Source organism: Nymphalis io, chromosome 10 (genome assembly GCF_905147045.1).
Source record: "Nymphalis io chromosome 10, ilAglIoxx1.1, whole genome shotgun sequence".
NCBI lineage: Eukaryota > Metazoa > Arthropoda > Insecta > Lepidoptera > Nymphalidae > Nymphalis > Nymphalis io.
In genome coordinates this window covers 9551661-9575331 of record NC_065897.1, presented here as the reverse complement: position 1 = coordinate 9575331, position 23671 = coordinate 9551661, and the positions used below count along the sequence as shown (strand labels likewise).

Below are 23671 nucleotides of genomic sequence, written 5' to 3'. Positions count from 1 at the left end.
TTTTTTAAGTATTTTTATTTAATAAACATTTAATGTTATAATCAGTGGCGTAGCTAGGTGGACAAGGGGATCGGTGCATAAGAAAAGAATCGGGCCCTCATCCCCTTTTTCCGTGTAGCTTGAACTTACATTGGCCTTCAAAGTTATAGATAGAAACAAGAATAGGAAACGGTGAGTTCAACTTTTCCATAGTAAGCTAAATCCATAAGTCGCCTATGAGGGGTAGAATCTCTATGTACTTAATAAAAGAAAATGGGAATAAATAAACAACGACGCACATGACAATACAGAATATTTATTATACAGATGAGATAAATAAAAGGCAAAAAACGATTTTTAACAGAATTCCACGTTCACACAAGTTTTTTTTTTTTCTTTTTTTCTTTTATGCTCCTCTCTTTTCAAAACTGAGGTTAAAGGGCCCCCTAAGCTCCGGGGCCCTGGTGCATTGCACCACCTGGCCCTACGAATAGCTACGCCACTGGCTATAATACACGCAATACAACTGAATCATTGTTTTGTATTCTTGTTATAGCTATGTAGCTGACGAACAAGTTCTATGACTTGCTCATATGAATAGTGATAACAGTGCCAGAGGAACATTAAGGACCACATCTACCACCAAGGTACCACTGCACAGTCAATTTACAGAGCTTTGAATTTGTAAAAATTGAACGTGTACAATGTTACTTGGTCATGTCTGCCTCTGAGCTAAAAATGTTCGCCAGCTCTCTAGCCACAATAAAAATAAATTACATGATGTTATTTATTATTGAAATAAATTACATATTAACATTACACATACATACAAACTACATACAACCGAACCGAACCGAAACAGCCTGTGAATGTCCCACTGCTGGGCTAAAGGCCTCCTCTCCTCATTTTGAGGAGAAGGTTTGGAGCTTATTCTTTATTAGTGAATTATAATCACAAACTACATACAAGCTTATAAATAAATTTACTTACTCTTACAAACTAAAAACATACATTGGAAGAGAAGACTAATGTATTTGTTTAATAAAAATCGATATTATTGTGAATACTGCTTCACATCCCTACAACTGACCTTGAATTTCTTTATTGTGCTTTGCCTGCCATCTGTGAGGAAATATTTAAAGCTATCGTTGCCTATTTAGTTGATATTATTATATATAGTTCTGTATTGGAAAAAGAGATGGCTCTGTCTACCCTTTACGAATTTAAGTTTTCGTAATTCAAAAAAATGTATAAAAATTATAAATAAACAATAGCAAATACACTAAAATAATATTGAGTATAATATGGTATTGTTAATTTCACACAGTACCTTACAAAAGATTTTTGCCAAAGTTAATTCTTATCATCTAGTCGTTTAAAAAATATTAGATGTAACAGGTCCTTTTTTAATTACGTTCGTCATTATTTGAATATCGATTCCTCGTGTTCATGTAAGTTAAATAATTGCAATACTTATGTCCCATTTCGTTAAATAATCATTTGTGTTAGTTATGAGACTTCTATGTTAGTTATAATCTCAGATCATAGTCACCCTCTTTCTCTTCTTACATTTGAGGTAATATTAGAATTTATGAAAGGAAATCTATATGTATATTGTCTTCTAAAGTTATTCAGAAGTTGTTTTATATTTTTATTCTATAAAGCCTTATAAAGGATCCAAAATTAATTGGAAAATATACCCATTTTTAATTACCTATAATCTAAAAGTGCAATTCTTTACATAGTACTGATGACCCAGGGACCTATGTTTCATCGTTTTATGAAAAAGTTTTAGTTTTCATAGGGAATTTTATTTTCGATAACTTTTATTTACAACTTTTTTCTCTATATTCTATATTTTTCAAAAGAAATACGTTTTTTTTCTAAATGAAAAATCAATTAAAAAGCATTTTTTGTTTTTATAATTATTTTTTAGACTTTTCGCTTTTAGTTGTGCCAACATGGCAAATATTACAAAAGGTGAAATTATCATATTCGTCAATTTATTTTCAGAATATTTGTTTACCTTCCTTATCAAATAAAGGATTTTATAGACTATGTAAAAAAACAAGTAAGTAATTGTAGGTTTCTTAAATCTTTTATTTAATAATTTCATTACATGCCTTTTTTACATATACAGTAGTAGGTACCTATTCTATATTTATTTATTATTTTACATAATAGTTCTCAACTTAGTTTATATATAAACGATAAAATGAATCTACTTTGTTGCAGAGATCAAAATTATTTTTTAGGTTATAGGTTAAGCATCAATCGTGTTGTATTTGTAGTAGTTATATTTTACATAAAACAGCAAATATATATATTTAATTAATAACTATTTTGTCTCGTTCCAAATTTCTATTTATTGTTTTTTTTTTTAAAGTGTAAGTATGTAAGATATTGAAGATTTAATACTACATTTTTGGTTTGTTTATTCGGTCACATAACTTAAAGAACTTTAATTTAATTTTACTTACTTACATAAATAAACGTTAATCATCTTTGGTATTTTTATAGCTTAAATAAAAATATAAAAGTATTTATGAAATAAAAATATGACAGTTATTATTTAAGATCTAAAGTTATATACGTATAATGTTCTTCAAATTTCTAGTATCCTAGTACTTCACTTGCCGAGAATGATTTTGCGTGAAGCGCCAAAGTTTTGTCCCGATTGTGATGCCAATTTGTTTGTGCCAGCTTGAAGACCAATTACCGCCTCTCCGGCGCGAAGAACATCTTCGCTGAATTCACGTCGGTTTTCTTCAGCTGGTTTCGGACCAAGACAGGGACCGCGCCATTCTGGATGTTTGTAGGTCTGTGGAAATAATAATAGTTAATTTAAAAATAATTCAAACGAATTCCGGTGAACGAAAAACAAAAGAAATTATAAATTTATAGTGTATGAAACAGAGATCATTCTGAAGTATCTGCAAAGTATTCTGGTAATTTTGTGTTTCGATTTTATGTTAAACTGAATAAAATCATCAATCTTCAAAATTTATTTCTATAAATCTTTAATTATTATTTAGTATTTGTCGAGTTTTATTTCAACTAATTTGTCACAGAGATTTCATTAGCAATTTGGAATTTGGATTTTTAATAAGCTTCTACAGAGCTTGTACTATGGAAACCAGACAACTGATATAAAACATATACTATTTTTCTTTTGTAAATACATACTTATATAGATAATTACACCCAGACACAGGACAAACAGACATGTTCATGCACACAAATATCTTTCCTGGATGGGAATCGAACCCACAACCTTCGGCGTGAAAGGCAAGCATCCACCAACCACGCCAACCGGCTCGTCAAAATAATAATGGTTTAATTAGTTAGAGTCGTCTTTTAATTAGTTAGATTTCTACTATAAGTTAACATTTATTTAAATAACAATTACCGTCCTGCCAAGAGCAAAGATTGTCTGCGTGACGAGAGCAATGTTTTTCTGGTCCCACAAATCGGTTGATTGAAATAGATCCACATCAGGAACTCCGTATTTAATGCAAGCGTTTTGGAACCTGTAATAATAATTGACAGCGAATTAAATTTTGGACGTCACATCCATGACACATCAATTTGAGATTTTACTTCGCCATGTATAACCTGAACACTTTAGTCGTGAGAGTGTACTCATGCATATATGTAAAGCAAGCATGTACCTACAATCACGCAAACTCAACATTTTATCGACTGGTAATTAATAATTTGATATTTCTCGCAATGTAAGATTTAAATTAGAATGTTCAACATGAACAAATATGTTCATTTTTATTCGTAAGTTTTATATTAATTAACTTCTTCTTCTGCATAGCGTTTTCCCGGCCTAGTAACGCCAGGGTCCGCTTTTCTGCATCTATTCCTCCACTTTGCCCGATCTAAAGCATCATCCTTAGTGAGATCGTGCTCTCTCATGTCTTCTCTCACGACATCCAGTCAGCGCTTCTTGGGCCTGCCGCGGGATCTAAGGCTTTGACAACAAAGTCCAGTCCAAAGTTTTATATTATTTAAGTTACCTCCAAACCTTTTCCTCAAAAAGAAGCTAAGGCCTCCCAGCACAGCAGTAAGACACTTACCCACAAAATCTTAAATATTATAATATTTAAAAAAAATACTTACTGGCTTATATTATCCATAAATTTATAATCTCCACCGGAAACGTTCACCTTGGGGATAATGCCCGGTTGTAGCCTGTTCATTAACTTGCAAAGGATGATTCCATTTCTAAGGGCTAGCTCATAAGGAAGGTCTGCCGGAAACTTCTCCCCGATAACAGCTTCAATCCATCTCTGTGCTTCTTGCTCCTTTTCGGGTTCACGCTTGCCAGCACACTAAGAAAATTCATTTAATAAATACTTCATATCGACATAAAATAAAAATCAGTTACTATGAACTTAAAAATTGCTCATGGAATAATAAAGATTCTGTAAAATATATTAATAAACACATCGATATAAACAAAAAATTATGACATAATAACAACATATTATACAACACAGTCCCTTGCCGCGTTCATCTTTTTTTTATAGTATAGGTTGGCAGACGAGCATATGGACCACCTGATGGTAAGTGATCACCAACTAACACCTACCACCAGTAAATTACCACCATTAATTACGGACAGACAATTACTGGTGGTAACTCAAAAACTTCTGAATGGATTCTCGTCTGGTTTTCACTGGACAGAGTAATTCATGAGGAAGGTTAAGGTTTTTAATTCATTAAAGTTTTGCGTAAATTGGCTAAAATGTGACGATGATTGTTGAAGATATTGAAAAAAATCATAACGACTGGGAGTTTTATTGGCGTTCGTTACGTAACTTAACTGGTAAGTTATTACAATATAAATGTTTTTTGCAGACTTTTATTCTACCCGTGCGAACCGGGACCCTACAGGTAGCTAGTAATATTGTATATAATTTACCCGTTTATATAAAGCGAGCTACAATTTTAGGAAAATATTGACTTTTTGTTTACTTGTAAATTAAATATTGATATCTTCTTTTGTTTAACATGATCCTGCTGGGAATTACACTGGGTGTATTCTTTGTTACATATTACACGACAAAAAGCGTCACAGTATATTCTTAGAATTTAATGTTAACTATTCATATTTAGTGGATCAACTTGGACTAAGATGTATGTCCCTCGTGCCTGTAGTTACACCCACTCACACACTCACCATTGAAAATGGAATACAAAAAGACTTAGTATTGCTGTTTGGCGGTAGAATATATGATGAGTAAAAGACGTAAAAATTCAATGGTGCTTGCCTGTGTTTGAACCCGCGGTCAGCGCTTAAGATTCACTCTAGACCTTCTCGGCTCTTTATAAAAAAACAAATATTAATTAAAGCTGATTTTTATTCTGTGGCCATAATAGACCACTAGCACGGTTTGCATCCAAGGTATGCAAAAATTAACACTTTATACTAATTTTTGATTATGATAAAAGTTTTATATCATAACAGCATAGTTAAGCATAAAAAAATTTTTGTAACGATAACAGCTTCAATAAATGTCACAGTAAATAATACACAGTTTAACTGTAAGTATCAATTTTTAAGGGGTTTCCCGACACGTGCCAACTTGGAAACGTACTTCGACTTTGTGTTGGATGAATGCCAATGTGAGATGTATTTATACATTATAAGTACTTAGTTTTAATGAATATCAACAATATTTTGTAATACCAATGTAATGGAAGTAAATGATTATAAAAGATTTCTTTATAAACTTGTAGATTTATTTAACTTCGAATATTTTCTGATAAAATAAAGGAGTATTTGAAATACACATTGAAATGTGAAGAACTAGGTGGAATTTGTTTTCGCACAGAATTAGATATTAATTTATATTACATAAGAATTAATAAATTTATTTGATACTTAAAATAGCGTAAAGTTCATAAAATTAACAATACACAGTTATTTTTTGAATTAATTAATTTAGTAAGGATTTTTAAATGCGTGTTTTTGCTGACATTATTTAATGTTATAAATTAAAATAATAATAGTATATCCGGACATTAATGACAAAAGTACAAAACATAAAATAATATGCAATTTGCGGTTTCGCCCACATCAATTTAGTCTAGATTTATGACCAGTAATACACATTCTAGATAGTAGCTGAATGGCTTCAAAAATATTTATATATCACAAATTTTTAGTCTGTATCAGATCTTAGTTTGTTTTACGTTTCTGGTCATATCGTAAATTATCAAATTACATTTCATGGCCATCGAAATTCGGAATCTGTTGTAAAAAAAACCAAATAGTTACAGAAATGCAATTTGACGATTACAATATTTTTTTAAATTGTAACAATTAAAAACTATTTTATTATTAACAATGTGAACATAATATTAATAAAAAAGTAATTTTATTTAGGACATTATATTTATGTAATTATGAATCTCCATTTTAAAGTTTGCGTTTGTGTTCACTAATTCAGCGTTTGAGATTATTTATTTAGTATAAACGTTTTATCGCATGAAATTATAACATTAAAATTAAAAGTTTGTCGTAACTAGGATTACCTAACCTTAATAAAATCCATGCGCTGACGAAATTAGGCACTGAAAGCTTATTTTTTATTGCTATTGCCAAGCGACGAGTATTTACGATTTGATTTCAGTTGATTTTAAATAGTACTCGAACTAAAGAATTTCGATATTTTAATTTTGCTTTCAATCTGAAAATAATTTTATTATTTCGTATTATAAATATGAATACAATGTGCAAACAGTACCTACTAATCTAATCTACCGAATCTATGAATCGATCTTTTTGGTATATAAACCTGAACAAAATATTTAAAAAAATAATTGTTTGTTTTTTTACATCTCATCCAGACCATGAAATGAGAATATTAATACTTTAAGTCTTTATTAAACATTACTAATAATATTTTTATTGTATTATATACCCACATTAAATGATGTCCAGGAATATGTATATCTAAGAGGAGGCCTTTTTAACTATTTCTTTTAGATGAAATGAACCTTAAGATAAAAAAATGGGTTAAATATAATCTTATTTAAAACACGTTAACAAATAAAACTGTATATCTCATACAGTTTTATATGAACTTAAAATCATATATGATTACACTAGATATTACATGTAAATTATACTAAAGAACAAAATTATACTTTATAAAATTACTAGCTGTCAAAATCGGGAATCGGGCTAACAGTTTAGGCCGATTCTATTACAAATATCATTTGAGCATATAAGTACCTATGTCCAGCCGAATAGGTTTGATAGTGTGACAAATTTGTTATTCTATTCTATGATTATGTTTAATTTTAAGAGTGTATTAATTATTATTTTGTATTTAATAGCAATGCATCAGTCTTCAGTGTATTCGCCGATTACTTTATTTTCGTAAATATGTCAATGTTGTTTCAAATAAATATATTCACATTTACTAGTAAGATTTATCGCTTTTGCAACAGTTTAATTGAATCGAAATTGAAAGAGAACAGAATATTTTTAAAACCAAAATAGATTTAAAAGCCGGAAATTGCATCATACTGAATTCATCCGATGATAAATATAAACAGATATAAATGTTCCTAAGGCTGAATCTTCAAACAATGTTGTGTAATATTTGGAGACTATGAAGAATTACAAAAGTTGCAAGCATGGAAAATGTCAACTATTTTTGTTAAATGTATGAAGATAATAAAAATAATTCTAAATAGCTAACTATATCAAGTTAATATTATGAACAAGTTTTATTTGCAGGTAAAGTTCAATAGAATTTATAGCGAATCAATTTATTTCTTCATAAACAAAACATACCTGGATTAAACTGGATAATAATCCTCAATCTTAACCCGGACGAAGTTGGGATGAGGAGAACGGTTTTTTACAACAAATTAACAAACGAACCTCAATTTTTAGTATCGATAACATTTTCTTCTAACACAGTTTGACTTATTTCTTAGAACAAAAAAATTCAAGTTTAAATTATTTAATTAGTAATATTTAAACAACATTAAAAAAAGTCAACAAAAAATGTTAAACGACTGACAGCTTTTTCATTTAACCGTAAACATTTTTAGTCCATCATAAAACGTCATAGGGATTACGACCTATCATACCATCATAGCGTGGATGGCAATGGTGTAATAACTATAATTACATGCGTTTGAGTTTTAAACTTGTTGAAAACAACTGGCGAAATGACGCTCGCCGCCCCCGCGGACGCTGACCGGCTTTGGGCGGGCGGCTTCGAAGCCAGTCCACATTTTGATACGGATCAGGATACTCGTTTCATTAGTGTTCAATAAATTGCACATCTTATCAAGATGCCCGTAAGAATCTTTATTAATTTTTAAGACAATTTAATAAATAATTTATACAAAAAATAATTACCAATTAATAATAATCATTTTCGGCATAATTAATACATTATTTAATCGGTACAAAATGTTTAATAAAAAATATTGTGTGATTTAAAAAAACTGGATCGATGTTAATGGCACATTCATGACCGCATACGCAGCTGCGTACTCTGTCATGAATTACTGCACGGCGCATGCGTCCTTTAATCTCGTAAGCTTTCCAGGCGCATCATTGAGATAACATCCGTAGGTTTGCGTTAACGTTATTTTCGGATATGATTCTGGAATCCGGTCGCGCTACCATCAAACGACTTGGCACTGGAGCAGATATTTTATGGCTGTTGTTCAAATACTTTGCTTTTATTTACGTCTCTGACATAAACACTAATGTTTTCAGGCTAGAAACAAGGAACAAGAGGAGGAAGTTCTGGTCTGGATCTACACCGTCCTTGGTGAGCCCCGTCCAAAGGGGGAATACGAGGACATCCTCAAGGATGGTACTGTGCTATGCAAACTAATTAACAAACTTGCTCCTGGTTCAGTAAAAAAGATTCAAGAGAGAGGGACCAATTTCCAACTCATGGAGAACATCCAAAGGTATTTTATTGATTAAGTTTAAAGTCACAATATACCAATTTTATTTATCTTCTTGTCTTATATATAACATATATATAATGTCGTAAAATGCACACTGCTTTTATTTATTTATTCATGTGTTCAATGTCGTAAATTTCAGGTTCCAGGCGGCTGTTAAAAAGTATGGCGTTCCAGAAGAGGAAATTTTCCAGACGGCTGATCTATTTGAGAGGCGCAACATTCCTCAAGTCACTTTGTGCTTGTACTCACTAGGCAGAATTGTAAGTGATTGGCTTAAAAAATAATAATTATTAAAAATGTTCAATTAATTAAAATATAAATAATTTTTTTTAGACTCAGAAACACCCAGAATACAATGGTCCTCAGCTAGGACCTAAGATGGCGGAAAAGAATGAACGAACCTTCACGGAAGAACAGCTTAGAGCGCACAACGCTGAGCTCAATCTCCAGATGGGCTACAATAAGGGCGCCTCTCAATCCGGCCATGGTGGATTTGGCAACACCCGCCATATGTAATTACCTAACTAATAACGTATCATCGCCATGTCAAATTTTTAAGACCAACGCCGACTTATTCGGAAAATCAGTATTTTTTTCAAAAGTTAAGCTAATTTTATCTTTAAATTTCTCAGGGTAAAGTTTGCTGTTTTTTTCTTATGTTGCTCGAAGAATGTTTGTTATTTATTTTAGTTTTTGTCATTATTTTTGTTGGATTTTCACACAATGAATTTAATAATGGGAAAATGCAATAATTTTATCCTAACAAATTCTAATTGAGCTAAGACCTTTTTACCTGACTAATCTTATTTTGTACATATTTTATATTATTTAATAAAAACTTTTTGTACAATTTGTTTTTTTTTAAACGCGTTCTTAATTTTATTGATATCAAACATAATGCGACCTTAACATAGAAATAAACATATTTATTTGTATTCAAATATTTATGTAATTACTAATAACGTTATGAAAAATCTAACTCCCGAGCAACTCCCGATAACTATTCTAAGAGCCCTTAGAATAGTCTGGCCATTAATAAAACTCTTTTAAATTTGATATAATAAAAAATCAAATAAATCTTAATCAACATATCATATAAAGTTATATTTGAGTGTAAGAGCTATTTGCGTTGACATTGATGAATTCATGTTTAAGCTGTCATTTGTCGCAAACAATATTATAAATCGTATTCAATTATTATTATAATAAAAGATTAGACGTTACGATGTGCCAAGTTAAACATTACTAGAGGTTTTCATATAAGCAATTTAAAATGATTGATTTAATTGACATTTTATATTAATTTGATTTACCTACCAAAATTTATTCTGAAATGAAAATGTATTTTCAGCATATTTAAATGTCTGACTAATAATACACTGTTTTAATAATAAATTATTAATAAAACTATAACAAATATGCAATTCGAAGATATCCATAACTTTTGTATTGAGAATAATAGGATCAACATAATTCAAAAGTATAATATCGTTGTGACATTGTGTAAATTATAAGCGTTGTTCTATTATCCAACCTGCATTAGAGCAGCGTGGTGGATTAAATTTTAAACCTTTTTTTAAAAGGAGAGGATAAGTCTTATCCCTGTTATTATTCGGCCATATATTTATTTTGTGCGTTCCTCGATAACTTTTCCGTACCGATCGATTTTTTCGATTCGACGATATTAATTAAATAGTTTATTATCAACCACCATACATTTAAAGAAAAAACCCGTGAGAGCGGAAAATCATGTTTCTCTGGTGGCTCTGTCTCATTTAAGAAGGCGTATCTATTATTGCTCCAGGCGTCAGTTGGAATGGGTCGTGAAAAGGTCAAAAACCATTTTCAGAGTTACATAAGCGTTGTTTGATTTGTACAAAAGTGGTAATTATTATTCATATAACATTAACTGAAATGCAATTTATGTGAAGTGAAAGCGTCGATCTAAGGGCGCTGAAAGACAGTCTCGCTCTACCCTCATCAAGCTCCAGGGCCAACGCTGATTGTAATAAACTATTACACTTATTAACTCTGCTGATTCATGTTTTAAATTAAAAGGTACCTAAAGGTACTTAATGTGATAATAGTGGCAAATTTTTCGTTTTTTATTATTTTTGAAAACAATTTTGATTGATTACAATTTCATGCAGGACTGTGTCAGGTTTGTTGAAGACAAAAACTCAATTCATATAATATAAAACTAAAAGTTTACGGTCTTGCTTATATACGTTACTTAGTGGGTGTTTATTTAAAAACCTCATTTCTCCTTTCTGATATCATTGATTTGAGATTCGAAAGAAGAGGTCACAGCGTTGATATTGAAAAAGGTATTATGTCTTATTGTCTCTACTAGTGACATGAGGGCTCGTTAAATTCATTTGTCTCTCAAAATATCGGATTTGCGGCGTCTGCTATCATTCTTGCCACCATTCCATGATTTTTACAGTAGCTATTTTTAATTACTAATATAAAAAATTCTTATTTGAATAAATTTAAAAAATATTTTGTAAAAAATGTGTACTTTTCGATTCTTTTTTTATATATACTAATTATTTCTTAATCATACTTTTCCTTTGTCGTTTGCATGGGGATTAATATAAAAATGTTTTCATTTAATTAATGATTTTATTAAAGACGAATTTTAGTTTTAAATAATAACTAAACTGTCGCTACCCTGATCAGTAAAATATTCTATAAATTATGTATGCTCAAATTTGATGCTATGCACGTATTCTTACAAAATGAGTAAAATTGTTGACAGATAAACGATGTAAGCGAAAGTAGTAATTGACAAACTTTAACACGATATCTCAACGCGTCGAGATTTCAAAATATATTTAAAATGTCAAAGTATTGTTGGTTAGTTTTGTCAGTATATGCTTAATATAAAATTTTAAATGTTATTAAATCTTATGTGTGTACTTGTGAAGTACTTATATTATCATCATAGAGTTTCTTGGAGTGTAACAAATGGGCCAACTAATGGTACGTGGTCACCTTCATCATTTCAACAGAAAAAATATCAACCCTATTTTTACACCAAATAAATCGTCTGTCATGGGAGCTAATATTTTATATCACTTAGGTCTCTTATAAAATTCATATTCTAATATAAAAACTTGACTAGATTTGCTTGAATAAATCTAAATGTAAAAAATTTATTTCAAGTGTAATGTATTATATATACTTTTAAATACAATACACGAATATATGTTAGTAGCGTCAGACGCGAGTAATGAAATTGCGTGAGTGTGACAATCTTAATTACATAATCATTTCTAAATAGCATTTCTTTTGTATCATTTTCATTTTGCATTTATAATTTGTTGGTATTGTTAGAAGATAAATCTCGTTTATTGAGGAATTTTATATAAATATATATAGGCTATATTAATATTATAAGCATAATATTTTATTTCACGCTGAGACCCTTTGGAGCAGAGCAATAGACATAATGTCAACTAATATAGAAAAGTATACGTTGAATAATTTAAATTTGAATGAATGGAATTAAGGTGCGCAGCTTGTATTATACAGACATACATATTAATTTACAATTAAAAAAATACAAAATATTCTCTATTACAATGTGACACCACATTGTACCTAAGTACTAAACTGTAACGGATAAAAATAGGCATGTTGCAAATAGGTTTATCTTTTAAGCCATAACCTATTTTGAAGCTATAAAATAGAGTTGAGTCAGAAATAACCACAAAATCCTTGCAACGTTTCTTAAGCAATTTAATTTTTTATATTTTTGTTAGAAAAACAAATGCACATTGTGTCACTTGGTAATGAGTATACGTTCAGAAATAAATTATTTGTATAATTATTATATTGTTCACTGCATAAACATTCGTTTCATTAAGCAATGAAAAATAGTTACTCATTTTTTTTTAATATACTCAGTAATATACGACATCATTAATTCACATTATAGATTTTTTTTGGATTCTTTAAAGAGTTTATATATTTTACTAAAGTAAAAATGCTAGAGGACATCCTTAGAAGTCGAGCGCTTGTTCGTTTTGGCGAGATATAGTTTACTCAGTAACAGAAAGCTAGACCTATCACTGAAAGTCAAAGTACCAGGCTTTCATAAGTATTCAAAGATCTTTATTAATCTGCAATTTTATTTTTGAGTTCCAGAAAGAGCTGCCATTCGCGCGTGGGCCTTGACGCTGTATGATTTGTTTATCTTGACCAGGAGCCAAGAAACGAGGATGTACTGTTGAATTTATCCTCACTCATGACTACAACTAAAAGGCCTTGACATAGGTATGGTTTACGTCAAGCAATCAGTACTAGTGATAGGCTAAATTGAAATGGATTTTATCGATTACGAATAATCCGCTGAATTTTCATTTAAGTAAATCAACCAAACCGAATATTTTGCGCCTTTAAAAATTATAGATCTGTGGATATTTAGTATAATATAGTTTAGGATACGTGTTTTAAATAGCCGGATAATAATGAGTACAAGAAACGACGGTACAAAGAAGGTACCAAACTATGCTTACGTTCAACAACCAACACGTTTAACAAGTATGGAGTCAAATTAGTAAAAAAAAAATATTACACTTAAGAGAAATATTGTCTTTAAAATTTGTCAATATTGCGTTAATTTAATAATATGTTCAGTATTGTCAATACAGTATGAACTTTCTCTCCAGATAAAATAGATTAAATACTGTTATTTCCGTGATATGCTGAACACTGACATAAAACAAATTCTCAGATCAGCCCTAATTAACTAGGTAATAAAATTATTACCTACGCATAAGTCTAATGATTTACAAGTTTAATGAAATTATTCATCAGCTAATGCCGCGTGGGTTCGTTGGCATGTATTTTGTAAAATTATAAGAGCCAAAATTTTAATTGTATATATATCTAATTATATTCTTAGAAAAAATAATGTACTTATAATAAGAAAAATATGTCATTTACTTTTAAATCTTTACTCATCTTTCAATAATGTATTTATATTAATAAACAAATGAGAATACGAAATTGTAAAACTATAAATATAATATTCCAAAATTCAATCTAAAACTGACCAATTTTAGATATCCATATGTAAATCGTATGGAAGAGAGTAAAGCGTTAACTAGTTTCCATGTTGTTTTCTTCAATATTATATGAATAAACAAATTAGTGTATGTTTGAGTTATGATTACCTTGAGTATTTCTTTAAATAAATAACGTGGTTTTCGTCTGATACGTACACAGCGACAGAAACATGCTAAAGATGTCCCATTACGCCACCACTGATTTTCACGTACTTAATTTGTGTTTATAATTCAACTCTTGCGCGAGGAAACCTGCATGTGTCGGATAAAATTCTGACATGTATCTCATCAATTAACCCGCTTCGGCACGGGTGAATAAGTTCCAAACTTTGAATGGTTAAGATGAGAGGCTTTTAATGAAATATTAACGGGTTACTTAGGTAACTATACATTGAAGTGCGCAACAACACAACTATAGGAAAACTATGACACTAATAAAACTCAAAGTCGGACGTTAGTGCTAAAACATCTCCAGGCAACATAAAGGCAGAAAATAATGATAGCGGGCGGCAATTAGGGTAATAACAGTCATATAATATAATTATGAAAAACATATGATGATGATAACATTGGATTTTACAATTATAATAAATTTTATTCGGTATATATATATTTTTTTTAATGTACCTATTTCTGAACATTTTCCAACCGCGAAATTTTTAGCCGACTTCAAAAATAGATGTAGTTATATGTTTGATTATATGTTTGTGTATGAAGCAAACATTTGGGGTGTCATTTCGTTTTGCTTACTCACAAATAACAAAGGTAATATACGTTCATATATGACTAGTTTCTTTGTTAAATATATGAGGTGGGCGAGATATACAGGTATATTAGCTGGCTGTTGTTACCTAAGGTAAAAACGACATTAAAGCACTTTAATCAGGACGGTTATTCTGTCAGAACAAACTCGAAATCTACTGTAGAAAACAGCCGTGAAATGTCAGAAGGTGACATGCGACATTGATCATAATAATTATAGCACTTCAAGAATGTACGCATCAAAATAGTATATCACCATATTAGTTATATAGTTTTCAACATTTCACGGATGACTAATGAAGTGAGTTCGTACAGAATAGCACTACAGTCCTTTATCCTGTGGCTCACTGTGTATTGTGTAAGCTCCGAGACCGCATTCACCGTTCAAGGCCTTTTTAAGTTTACAAGCCGTTCTCTAGTCACCCTAAAATAACTTAACTATAATGTAATAGTTTCATAACGCTGCCCTTTTTGTTGTACACCTAACAATAATATTACCTAATTAGTAAGTCTCTACCCATTACGCTTAATTATTTAATCATTTTTTCAATAAAAATTTGCATCTTTTTTATCAATTACGAAAAACTCATAGAAGGATTTAGATGAAAGAAATAAAGCTATCTCTGTTATACCCTGACTTAACTCATAGGCTACTTAACAATTTTCACCCTCACACACGCTGGCGAAACAGCGAGCGGAAGCTGACCTAACTAATTATTCATGAAATTAAAGTTAAAATGACGAGTAAAAAATATTGATTGCCAAATAAATTTAACGTCAAGGGAGTCGTTGATACGGAACCAGCGTAACACTTATTATCTACTTTTATTAGGTTTCTGTTACGAATGCATCGCTTCACAAAACAACACACTTGAAAAACTCGTTGCACAGGAACTGTTCGTGGTAATAGTTACAATTGTTTCTAGTTCACAAGTAATCCTCATTTGAGGTAATATCACCAAACAGGATGAAATCTATACCAACTTCTTATTGCCTTACTATATTAGATACTACAAACCAATATTAAAATGACGATAGCAAATCGTTGAAATCTTACAAAACATCCAACTATATGATTAGATAAATAAAACAATGTAATGATAGACTTATCTTCTTAGTAATGCGATAATCGATGTAATAATGACTATTATTGAAGTTTAAAAATATAACTTTAATCATCACAAAGGATTTCACATCGGCAATATTGTAAGAAAAACGCTGAGTAAGCAAAAAGTAATCATTATATAATCATCAGATATCAGTTGTTGCTTGACTATGTTGACTTGGTATCTATTGCTACAAGTAGTAACGCTGTGACGCGTAAACGAATCGAAAAGCCATAAACATAAAAAGAGGGTTGGGTGTGCTGTGCACTCATCAGTGATAGTTACTTAAGAAGGGCAAAGTTTATGTTATGTTTACTTATACTCACAATTGCGTGGTACCTGCTCCCCACCTTTCGGTACAGAGTCAAACAGACCGGCTCGTAGGAGACAGTCACAACCTACCACCTCGAGCAGCCAGCTCGGGGCTCACGAACCTAAGGTTCATAACTGCAAATAATCGTATATCTAATAAAACATGCAGTTAAAATTCTTAATAGTGTTCATTGTGCTCCAATTTTCAGCGATAGTCGCTGATTATTATAAAACGAAGCGTAAGTATTTTTGAATGTAGGTTTTTTCATTTAAAAATATCGTCTAACTTTTAATCGTAAATGACAAAATTTCGTTTTTTATTTTTATTGCTAGGCGGCATTCATTGTTTAAAGTATGCTTTTATCTATTTATTCACATGTTTTTTTAAATGTAGCATTCCATAAAACGTATCTTCACAAAGATATTTTCGCCTAGTAGTCGGTAGCATTTAACAATACAAACCGGGACGTAGAAAATAGAATAAAAAATAGTTTTAATGCTCAATTTTCTTATATTTAAATTTTACCATATATACAATTTTACAAGCCATTTGATGTTGTTTACATTTTGCTTTTTTTTAATCTGAAAATTTGATTTAACTGCGTTGATTGTTTTGTTCGTTTACTTTTTAGCAAATTTTGTGCAGACTTGCTTAAAGAGTGATCCAGACTTTGAAGATTGTTCTAAGGACGCCGTACAACAACTCTTCAATGCCTTGGGGCCCGGTACCTACATTTTGTATATTTATTTTCTATTGTTTTGTTATTCTTATAAAGTAACATTTATGTTACATATTACGGATAAGTAGGTAATATGCGGTTACTAGACCAGTCAACTGCGTAAGTCGCTGTTGCAGAGCCTACTCTATTGCACAACGGTAATACACCTTGCATACCTACTCTTATCGCTAAATCCCTGGTATTAACTATTACCTAACGATTGTATTTTTCTCTCATTAGACACCATAATGACACAACGTTTTGATTACTTATTGATGTGTACAATACGAAAAAGCGTCAAGCGCATAAACATTTGTTTACGTATAAATATCGTAATATTATGTAACTAAACTAATAAGTAAATTATCTTCAACAGTCAAAGCCTCCGTGGGTTCAAGCCACTAAGTTAGTGACACAGTCTTACTTACGAAATGTGCAACTATAGTGGGATATAACTTGCAGAAAGCGAAAGTGCTATTTCTTCATCTTGTTTAGATTATATCATGATGGTTACAATTTTTAATGATATGAAAATTAAAAAATATTCTTTTACAGGGTTACCAGAAATAGATTTGCCCCCTATAGACCCACTAAATATTCCTAAAATAAGGATTTTGCAAGGCGATGGACCAGTTAACGTTAATGCCGCACTTGATAATGTTGTGGTAACAGGTTTTGGACGTACCGAAGTGTTGCTTAGTCAGTAAGTTAACATTTTCATAATTATCAAATTTTCCAATTTCGCCACAGCATTATGGTGTTAAGTAATAACATTTATTTATTTTTTAGAGTAGATGGTGAGACATACAACTTTTATACAAGAGTCCGAGTTCCGAAAATAAGAATAGAGGGAACTTATGACTTAAAAGGCAAAATATTGTTAATACCTTTAGTTGGCAGTGGTCTATGTTGGTTCGAGCCAAGTAAGTTTTTTTAATTTTTACAAAATAATGTCGTAATGTCGTTTATTTTTATTATTGACTTGATTGATTAATATATTTTTTACAGGTAACATGACAATAGATATCGTCAGTGATGTTAAGCTGTATGAAAAAGATAATTTACCTTTCTTTAATGTTACCAAGGTGCATGTTAAATACAACATTGGGGGGCTTAAATTACATATGAGTAATTTATTTGATGGTATTTCATCACTCGGTAAGTTTATTTATAAATATATATAATATTTCACTGTAGTGAGCGCCATCTGTTTTAATCATGTAGTACTATACGAATGTCAACAGTATTAACGTAACTCGCATAAGAGTATGCTATCCTGTAATAGATGGCGCTTTGAATTTCATAATGTTTAAATTCATACATTTATCTTCAACGCTTATGATTGCCTGGTACATTCGTGTTACAAATTGCAACGTTGAAACGTCGTGAGACGTTGTGGTGTTTGTGACCTTGGTCCATTGTTGCCAATTCGCCGTATAAATTTTTTTTTTTTTCTTCTGTAATATTGTTTCGTTTTTAAAGTTGTACTTTCGTGAATGTTTTTTAATGATATGCATATTCTTTTGTATATAAAATTAAAACCTTTTTTATTTATAACTATTTTATATAAAACAAAATGATAATATCAAATATCATTTTAATATGTAGCTTATAAGTTTTAAGCTTTTAGGTGGTATATTTGATACTTTTAGGATTTCTTGGAAGATATGATGTAGAATAATAATTGAAACAAACCCGCATATGTACCTATTTTAATTAGGCGTTTTCTTACTTTTCAGAGGATAGCACAAATGCGTATTTAAACGCAAATTGGCGTCCAGTATCCGAGTCTTTGAGACCAATATTATCAAAGACTATAGAAGATATTTTATTAGGCTTCATGCAACAAATATTTCACAATCTGCCTGGAAACTTTATGATTGGAGATATTAAATCTAACCTAATAAATAAAAAAAGAAATTAATGAATTATAATATGCTTTAATTTAAATGTAGGTTACTTTAATATTATTTATGAATAAATTCTAATTATAAAAGATTATATCGTTTTGTTCTTTTAACTTTTGTCAATTAGTTGTTTATTATTGAAAACAGTGTTTTGTTTTTAACACTTTGCGAGTGATATTATTATTACATGTATTAAATTTATTTTTATTTACAATAAGGATGTAAATAATAAACTTTATACAAAATAATTTTGTTAAGTATTTATATATTTAACCTGTTTTAAATAATTATCAATAATTCTAGCTATTACATTTAAGACTGCCCTGCATACTAGATGGAACATATATATATATTAGGTAGGTATTTATAATACATATTAAAACCTTCAGAAATACTTACTACACAGTATTATTTACCTGATATTTCAGGTAGATATACCAAGGTCAAATGGATTACTCATCTTGTTTGGTCGCGTTTGTAAGCATATTTTCAGATTTATAAAAAAATTTATGCGCCGCAAATTTGAATTATTTGTTGAAGTTCTAATTGATAATATTATATTACGTATGAAATTAAAAGATTATTTTAATGTATGTATGTGTCACATACGTACATGACATTTTGATTATTTTGAGTTTATTTTATTTGTTTCTAGTTATGAATTATTCTGTATTTACCTGCCAAATAGGACGCCCAGGCATTTTTAAAAACGAGGATTACCAAAACACTTCACAGTTACACTAACCACTTGCGTGAGTTTGACACGCTTGTCACTAGATGGCTCTCTCGCAAAAGTTGAGAACAAAATAAGCGCTACTGAGTCACCTTACGTGTTTTATACGGCGCAAAGCGATATCGGTGTAAATACCAGTGAGAACGGACACTACGCAGAAACGAGAAAACGAGGGACGAAAATATCTCCTTACGCAGTCAGAATCGATTACTAAAATACTTTATTATAGAAATAAGTACCAAACCACACATTTTATTTATTAATAAATTTGTTTTTACTCGCTTATCGAGTTCAATTTTTAGAAAAAATACACTTCTATTTAAAATAACATTTAAATTTAAAATAATTAAATAAAAAGTAATTTAATGCTAGTAGGTTTATTTTTATAAACTGACCTTTGTATAACCGCATTAGTAAAAAGTCATGATTAAAGATAGAAGACAGACATATACTCTTATTTAGGTTTTGTAAAAATGCCGATGTGCCTAGCTCGTTTTATCACAGGTCATGGCGCTTAATAATTCTACATAGTTATTTATTAAAACAAGCTTTTATTTTATTTTATTTATAAAGACTTGAATCGACCGTTGCTATAAACATTTTTTTAAATGGGAGGTTATTAAGATAGTTTTTGAAATAAATCAAATCTAAATATACTTTATTTAAATAACCTTTTTAATGGCGGATGAGCAAATGGGTCACCTGATAGTAGGTGGTCACCAGCGCCCATAGACATTGGCGAGGTAAGAAATAATAACCATTCCTTACATTGCCAATGCGCCACCATGGGAACTGAGATGTTATGTGATTTGTACCTGTAGTTACACTGGCTCACTCACCCTTCAAACTGAACGCAACTATACCATACTAAGTGGTGCTAACCTAGACGTGCATAAAGCCCTACCACCAGTCTTTAATGAGCACTTTTAAATAGTCATTTTACAGAATAATATTAAATGCAAATGCAACTGGGGATTGACGTTCGCTGCGACCTTAGTCCAAGGAATTACATCGAGGCTGTTATAAAAACAGCTTCACGGAAACTCGGAGTTCTGAACAAGGTGCGGCGATTTTTCACGCCACAACAACTGTGCCTGCTGTACAAAACACAGGTACGGTCTTGCGTGGAATATTGCTCGCACCTTTGAGATGGCTCCGCTAAGTACCTACTTGAGGCCTTGGACCGGTTGCAGCGACGTGCCGCACGCATTATTGGCGACGTAAAGGTCACAAACACCCTTGAACCTTTACAATTGCGTCGTGAGATAGCAGCACTGAGCGCTTTCTATCAACTGTATCACGGCGAGTGCTCTGAGGAATTATTCTCTCCAATTCCTGCTTCCCCCTTCCTTCTTAAGTCCACGCGAGCTGGTTCTCGATGTCACCGCCTAACTGTGACATCAATTCCATCGCGAACAAAGAAATTTGGCAACTCCTTTCTTTGTCGCACTTCCAAAAAATGGGATTCCTTACCAGCTCACGTGTTCCTTCCTCTCCTCTTACAACCCGGGTTCCTTCAAACGAGGCGTGAAGAGGCATCTTGTGGGCCGGCAAGGCGAAGGCGGCTAGTGCAGAACATTTTTCCCGTCTGTACTGGCCGTCGTCGCGTTTGGACTCTACTACCACTTACCATCAGGTGGAGTAGAGTCATTTGCCCTTCCGGCGAATATAAAAAAAAACTATCGGAATGTCGATTTTACTGAGAAGAATAGGCAAGAAACTCAGTAGTTAGAATTTTTGCCAAATAAATATCAATGGCAAAATTGAGTTGGCAGTGAGATTGAAAGTAAAATTTTTCCAGAACAATATCTATACAGAAGCCTCATGTCATCTTTATTGATGGTCCAATGTTTATATTGTTCTTTATTTATACACTTTTGGATACAGCTTTGAATACACACATAAATATATTTAATCATATATTATCATATTTTATATCGAATTTGATTAACACAGAAACAAATATTATTTAGAACACATTCACTTTTTAATGTTCTGTTTTTATAAATTAATTTTTAATGAAACTTAATTCCACCAATAAAAATATAATCTTCGAAGTCAAGCTTTAATTTATTTCTTCTTTCTTAGGAAATAAGTTTTGTCTGTATAAAATCAGTTTTATCGTGTCGATGATGAAGATGTGATATTTGTTTAACGAGTTTTATTTTTAACTGTGACGTTTGGGGTTACTACATGAAACTGGAACGAGGTTGTAAGTAATTTTGTGTAAACGAGACTTGACTTGATATAAGAGCTTTTTTTTTCAAATAGGTTTTTTTAAAATAATAAAACCGAGATGGCCCTGTGGTAAAAACGCGTAAATCTTAACCGATGATCGTGGGTTCAAACCCGGGCAAGCACCATTGAATTTTCATGTGCTTAATTTGTGATTATAATTCATCTCGTGCTATACGTTGAAGGAAAACGTCGTGAGGAAACCTGCATGTGTCTGATTTCACTGAAATTCTGCCACATATGTATTCTACCAACCCGCATTGGAGCAGCTTGGTGGAATAAGCTCCATACTTTCTGATCAAAAAGGGAGAGGAGGCCTTAGCCCAGCAGTGGGATGTTCACAATCTGTTACTGTAGTGTTTTATCTATGGGACTTAATTATAATAGTGGAAATTGTTATCAACAGGAACATTAAAACATATGTTATGATTATGCAAAGATGCAAATATCGCGAAAATATACGAGGTTACGAAAATTTGAAAATCAACGTAACGAAGTCATAAGTTTGTTCAACAGGTAATTAATAAAATATGCACATGACCTGAAAATATGGAATTAATTTAAATCTTGAGGAGATGACTATCAGATCTGGCAAAATTTATCAATTCACCCACATCAAATTATAAATGTACGCCAAATGTTTGTAATTTTCAAATGACTTCAAAATAATAAAAAGTTATCTATTCAAAATATTCTTAACTCCTTTCTATATTTATTTATTGATTGAAATAATTACACCATTAACCTATCACTAAGCACTTAACAACTAAAACAGATAATCTTACTAAGTGATACGCCTTAAAAGGTGTAAACAGCATTTACCGTAAAAACAAAAATAAGCTAGCTACTAATAAAACTAAACTAATTCAATGGTAAAAAATAACAATATTATACTAATATTATAAAATATTGTACTTATACGCTATGAGAACGATTAAATAATTTTTTTAGAAAGTTTAATCAAATTTGTTTTGTTATATCGAATCTATAGGTATATGTAATATGTATATGGCTATTTCTGCCTATTTCAATTGTATAGCCATCTTATTTCCGTAATGTCTGGTACCAAAGTTTAAGTGTAAGAAGACAATTAACATAGTAAAAATAAACGCGAATGTTATTCTAAATTCGACAAACTTCGATTACTATTTAAATCAGCCGTAGTGCAGCTAAAGGATATTATTATCACATTCGTTTTACGAAATGCATTAAAGTATGCAGATATTTGCATCGCATAACTCTTTCGTTTTCTGCACTCCTTGTCGTTCGAGTTCCTGGTAAGACCAGTCTTTTAAATATGTTGTTGCACTTATTTGATAGGTATTTTTTTCACTTTTTCTTTTTTGTTTCGTTTTTTTATTAGATCATTTTTAAAACTATTTTTTTAGTTAATCTGCGCTTAAAACATTATTAAAAATATATGTATTTCAAAATACAAAAAAAAATATACGTGTATTAGCTACCGTAACATGATGGAATAGTTTTTGGATATAACCTGGAAATTAATGAAATAAATTTATAATAAATCTATTGAAATTTATTAGGTTTATTATATATAACATCAAGATACATTTTCAATATGTAATAAAAATATAATTACGTTGAAACGAAAAATATATACATAAATTGCACGTATAAATTACATTTGAAGATGAAATAATAACAAAATAGATTAGTTGAAATTAATGTAACTCTAAATTAAATCGCACGAGAAAACGCGAAATGTAAACGAAGGTCGTCGAGGCCAGTGACCGAGTGACGACTGACGAGCGATGACCCAGAGAAGGGTGCTCTCGAAGGGGATAGGGCCCCTTTGGTGTCGCTCACAAAAGGAACGATCACCAGGGCAGCATAAATGCGGAGAGATTAAGGTGCATACATG

At 31.0% G+C, this 23671-nt stretch overlaps 3 protein-coding genes across 3 annotated transcripts; 2 read left to right on the top strand and 1 right to left on the bottom strand.

Annotated features, from left to right (window-relative positions):
* Nucleotides 1-2270: 2270 nt before the first annotated feature.
* Nucleotides 2271-19683, bottom strand: LOC126771178 (muscle-specific protein 20-like). The gene is made up of 4 exons (XM_050490934.1): nucleotides 19499-19683; nucleotides 4108-4319; nucleotides 3389-3509; nucleotides 2271-2800 (listed from the first exon to the last, which is right to left on the bottom strand). Exons 1-4 carry the CDS (start codon nucleotides 19520-19522, stop codon nucleotides 2609-2611), a joined length of 549 nt encoding a protein of 182 aa, XP_050346891.1. The 5' UTR covers nucleotides 19523-19683; the 3' UTR covers nucleotides 2271-2608.
* On the top strand, nucleotides 8159-9792 carry LOC126771179 (myophilin). Its single transcript, XM_050490935.1, has 4 exons — nucleotides 8159-8313; nucleotides 8741-8940; nucleotides 9080-9200; nucleotides 9274-9792. Exons 1-4 carry the CDS (start codon nucleotides 8308-8310, stop codon nucleotides 9454-9456), a joined length of 510 nt encoding a protein of 169 aa, XP_050346892.1. The 5' UTR covers nucleotides 8159-8307; the 3' UTR covers nucleotides 9457-9792.
* Nucleotides 16174-18987, top strand: LOC126771166 (uncharacterized). The gene is made up of 6 exons (XM_050490923.1): nucleotides 16174-16434; nucleotides 16828-16920; nucleotides 17470-17617; nucleotides 17704-17837; nucleotides 17923-18072; nucleotides 18654-18987. Exons 1-6 carry the CDS (start codon nucleotides 16359-16361, stop codon nucleotides 18836-18838), a joined length of 786 nt encoding a protein of 261 aa, XP_050346880.1. The 5' UTR covers nucleotides 16174-16358; the 3' UTR covers nucleotides 18839-18987.
* Nucleotides 19684-23671: the final 3988 nt, after the last annotated feature.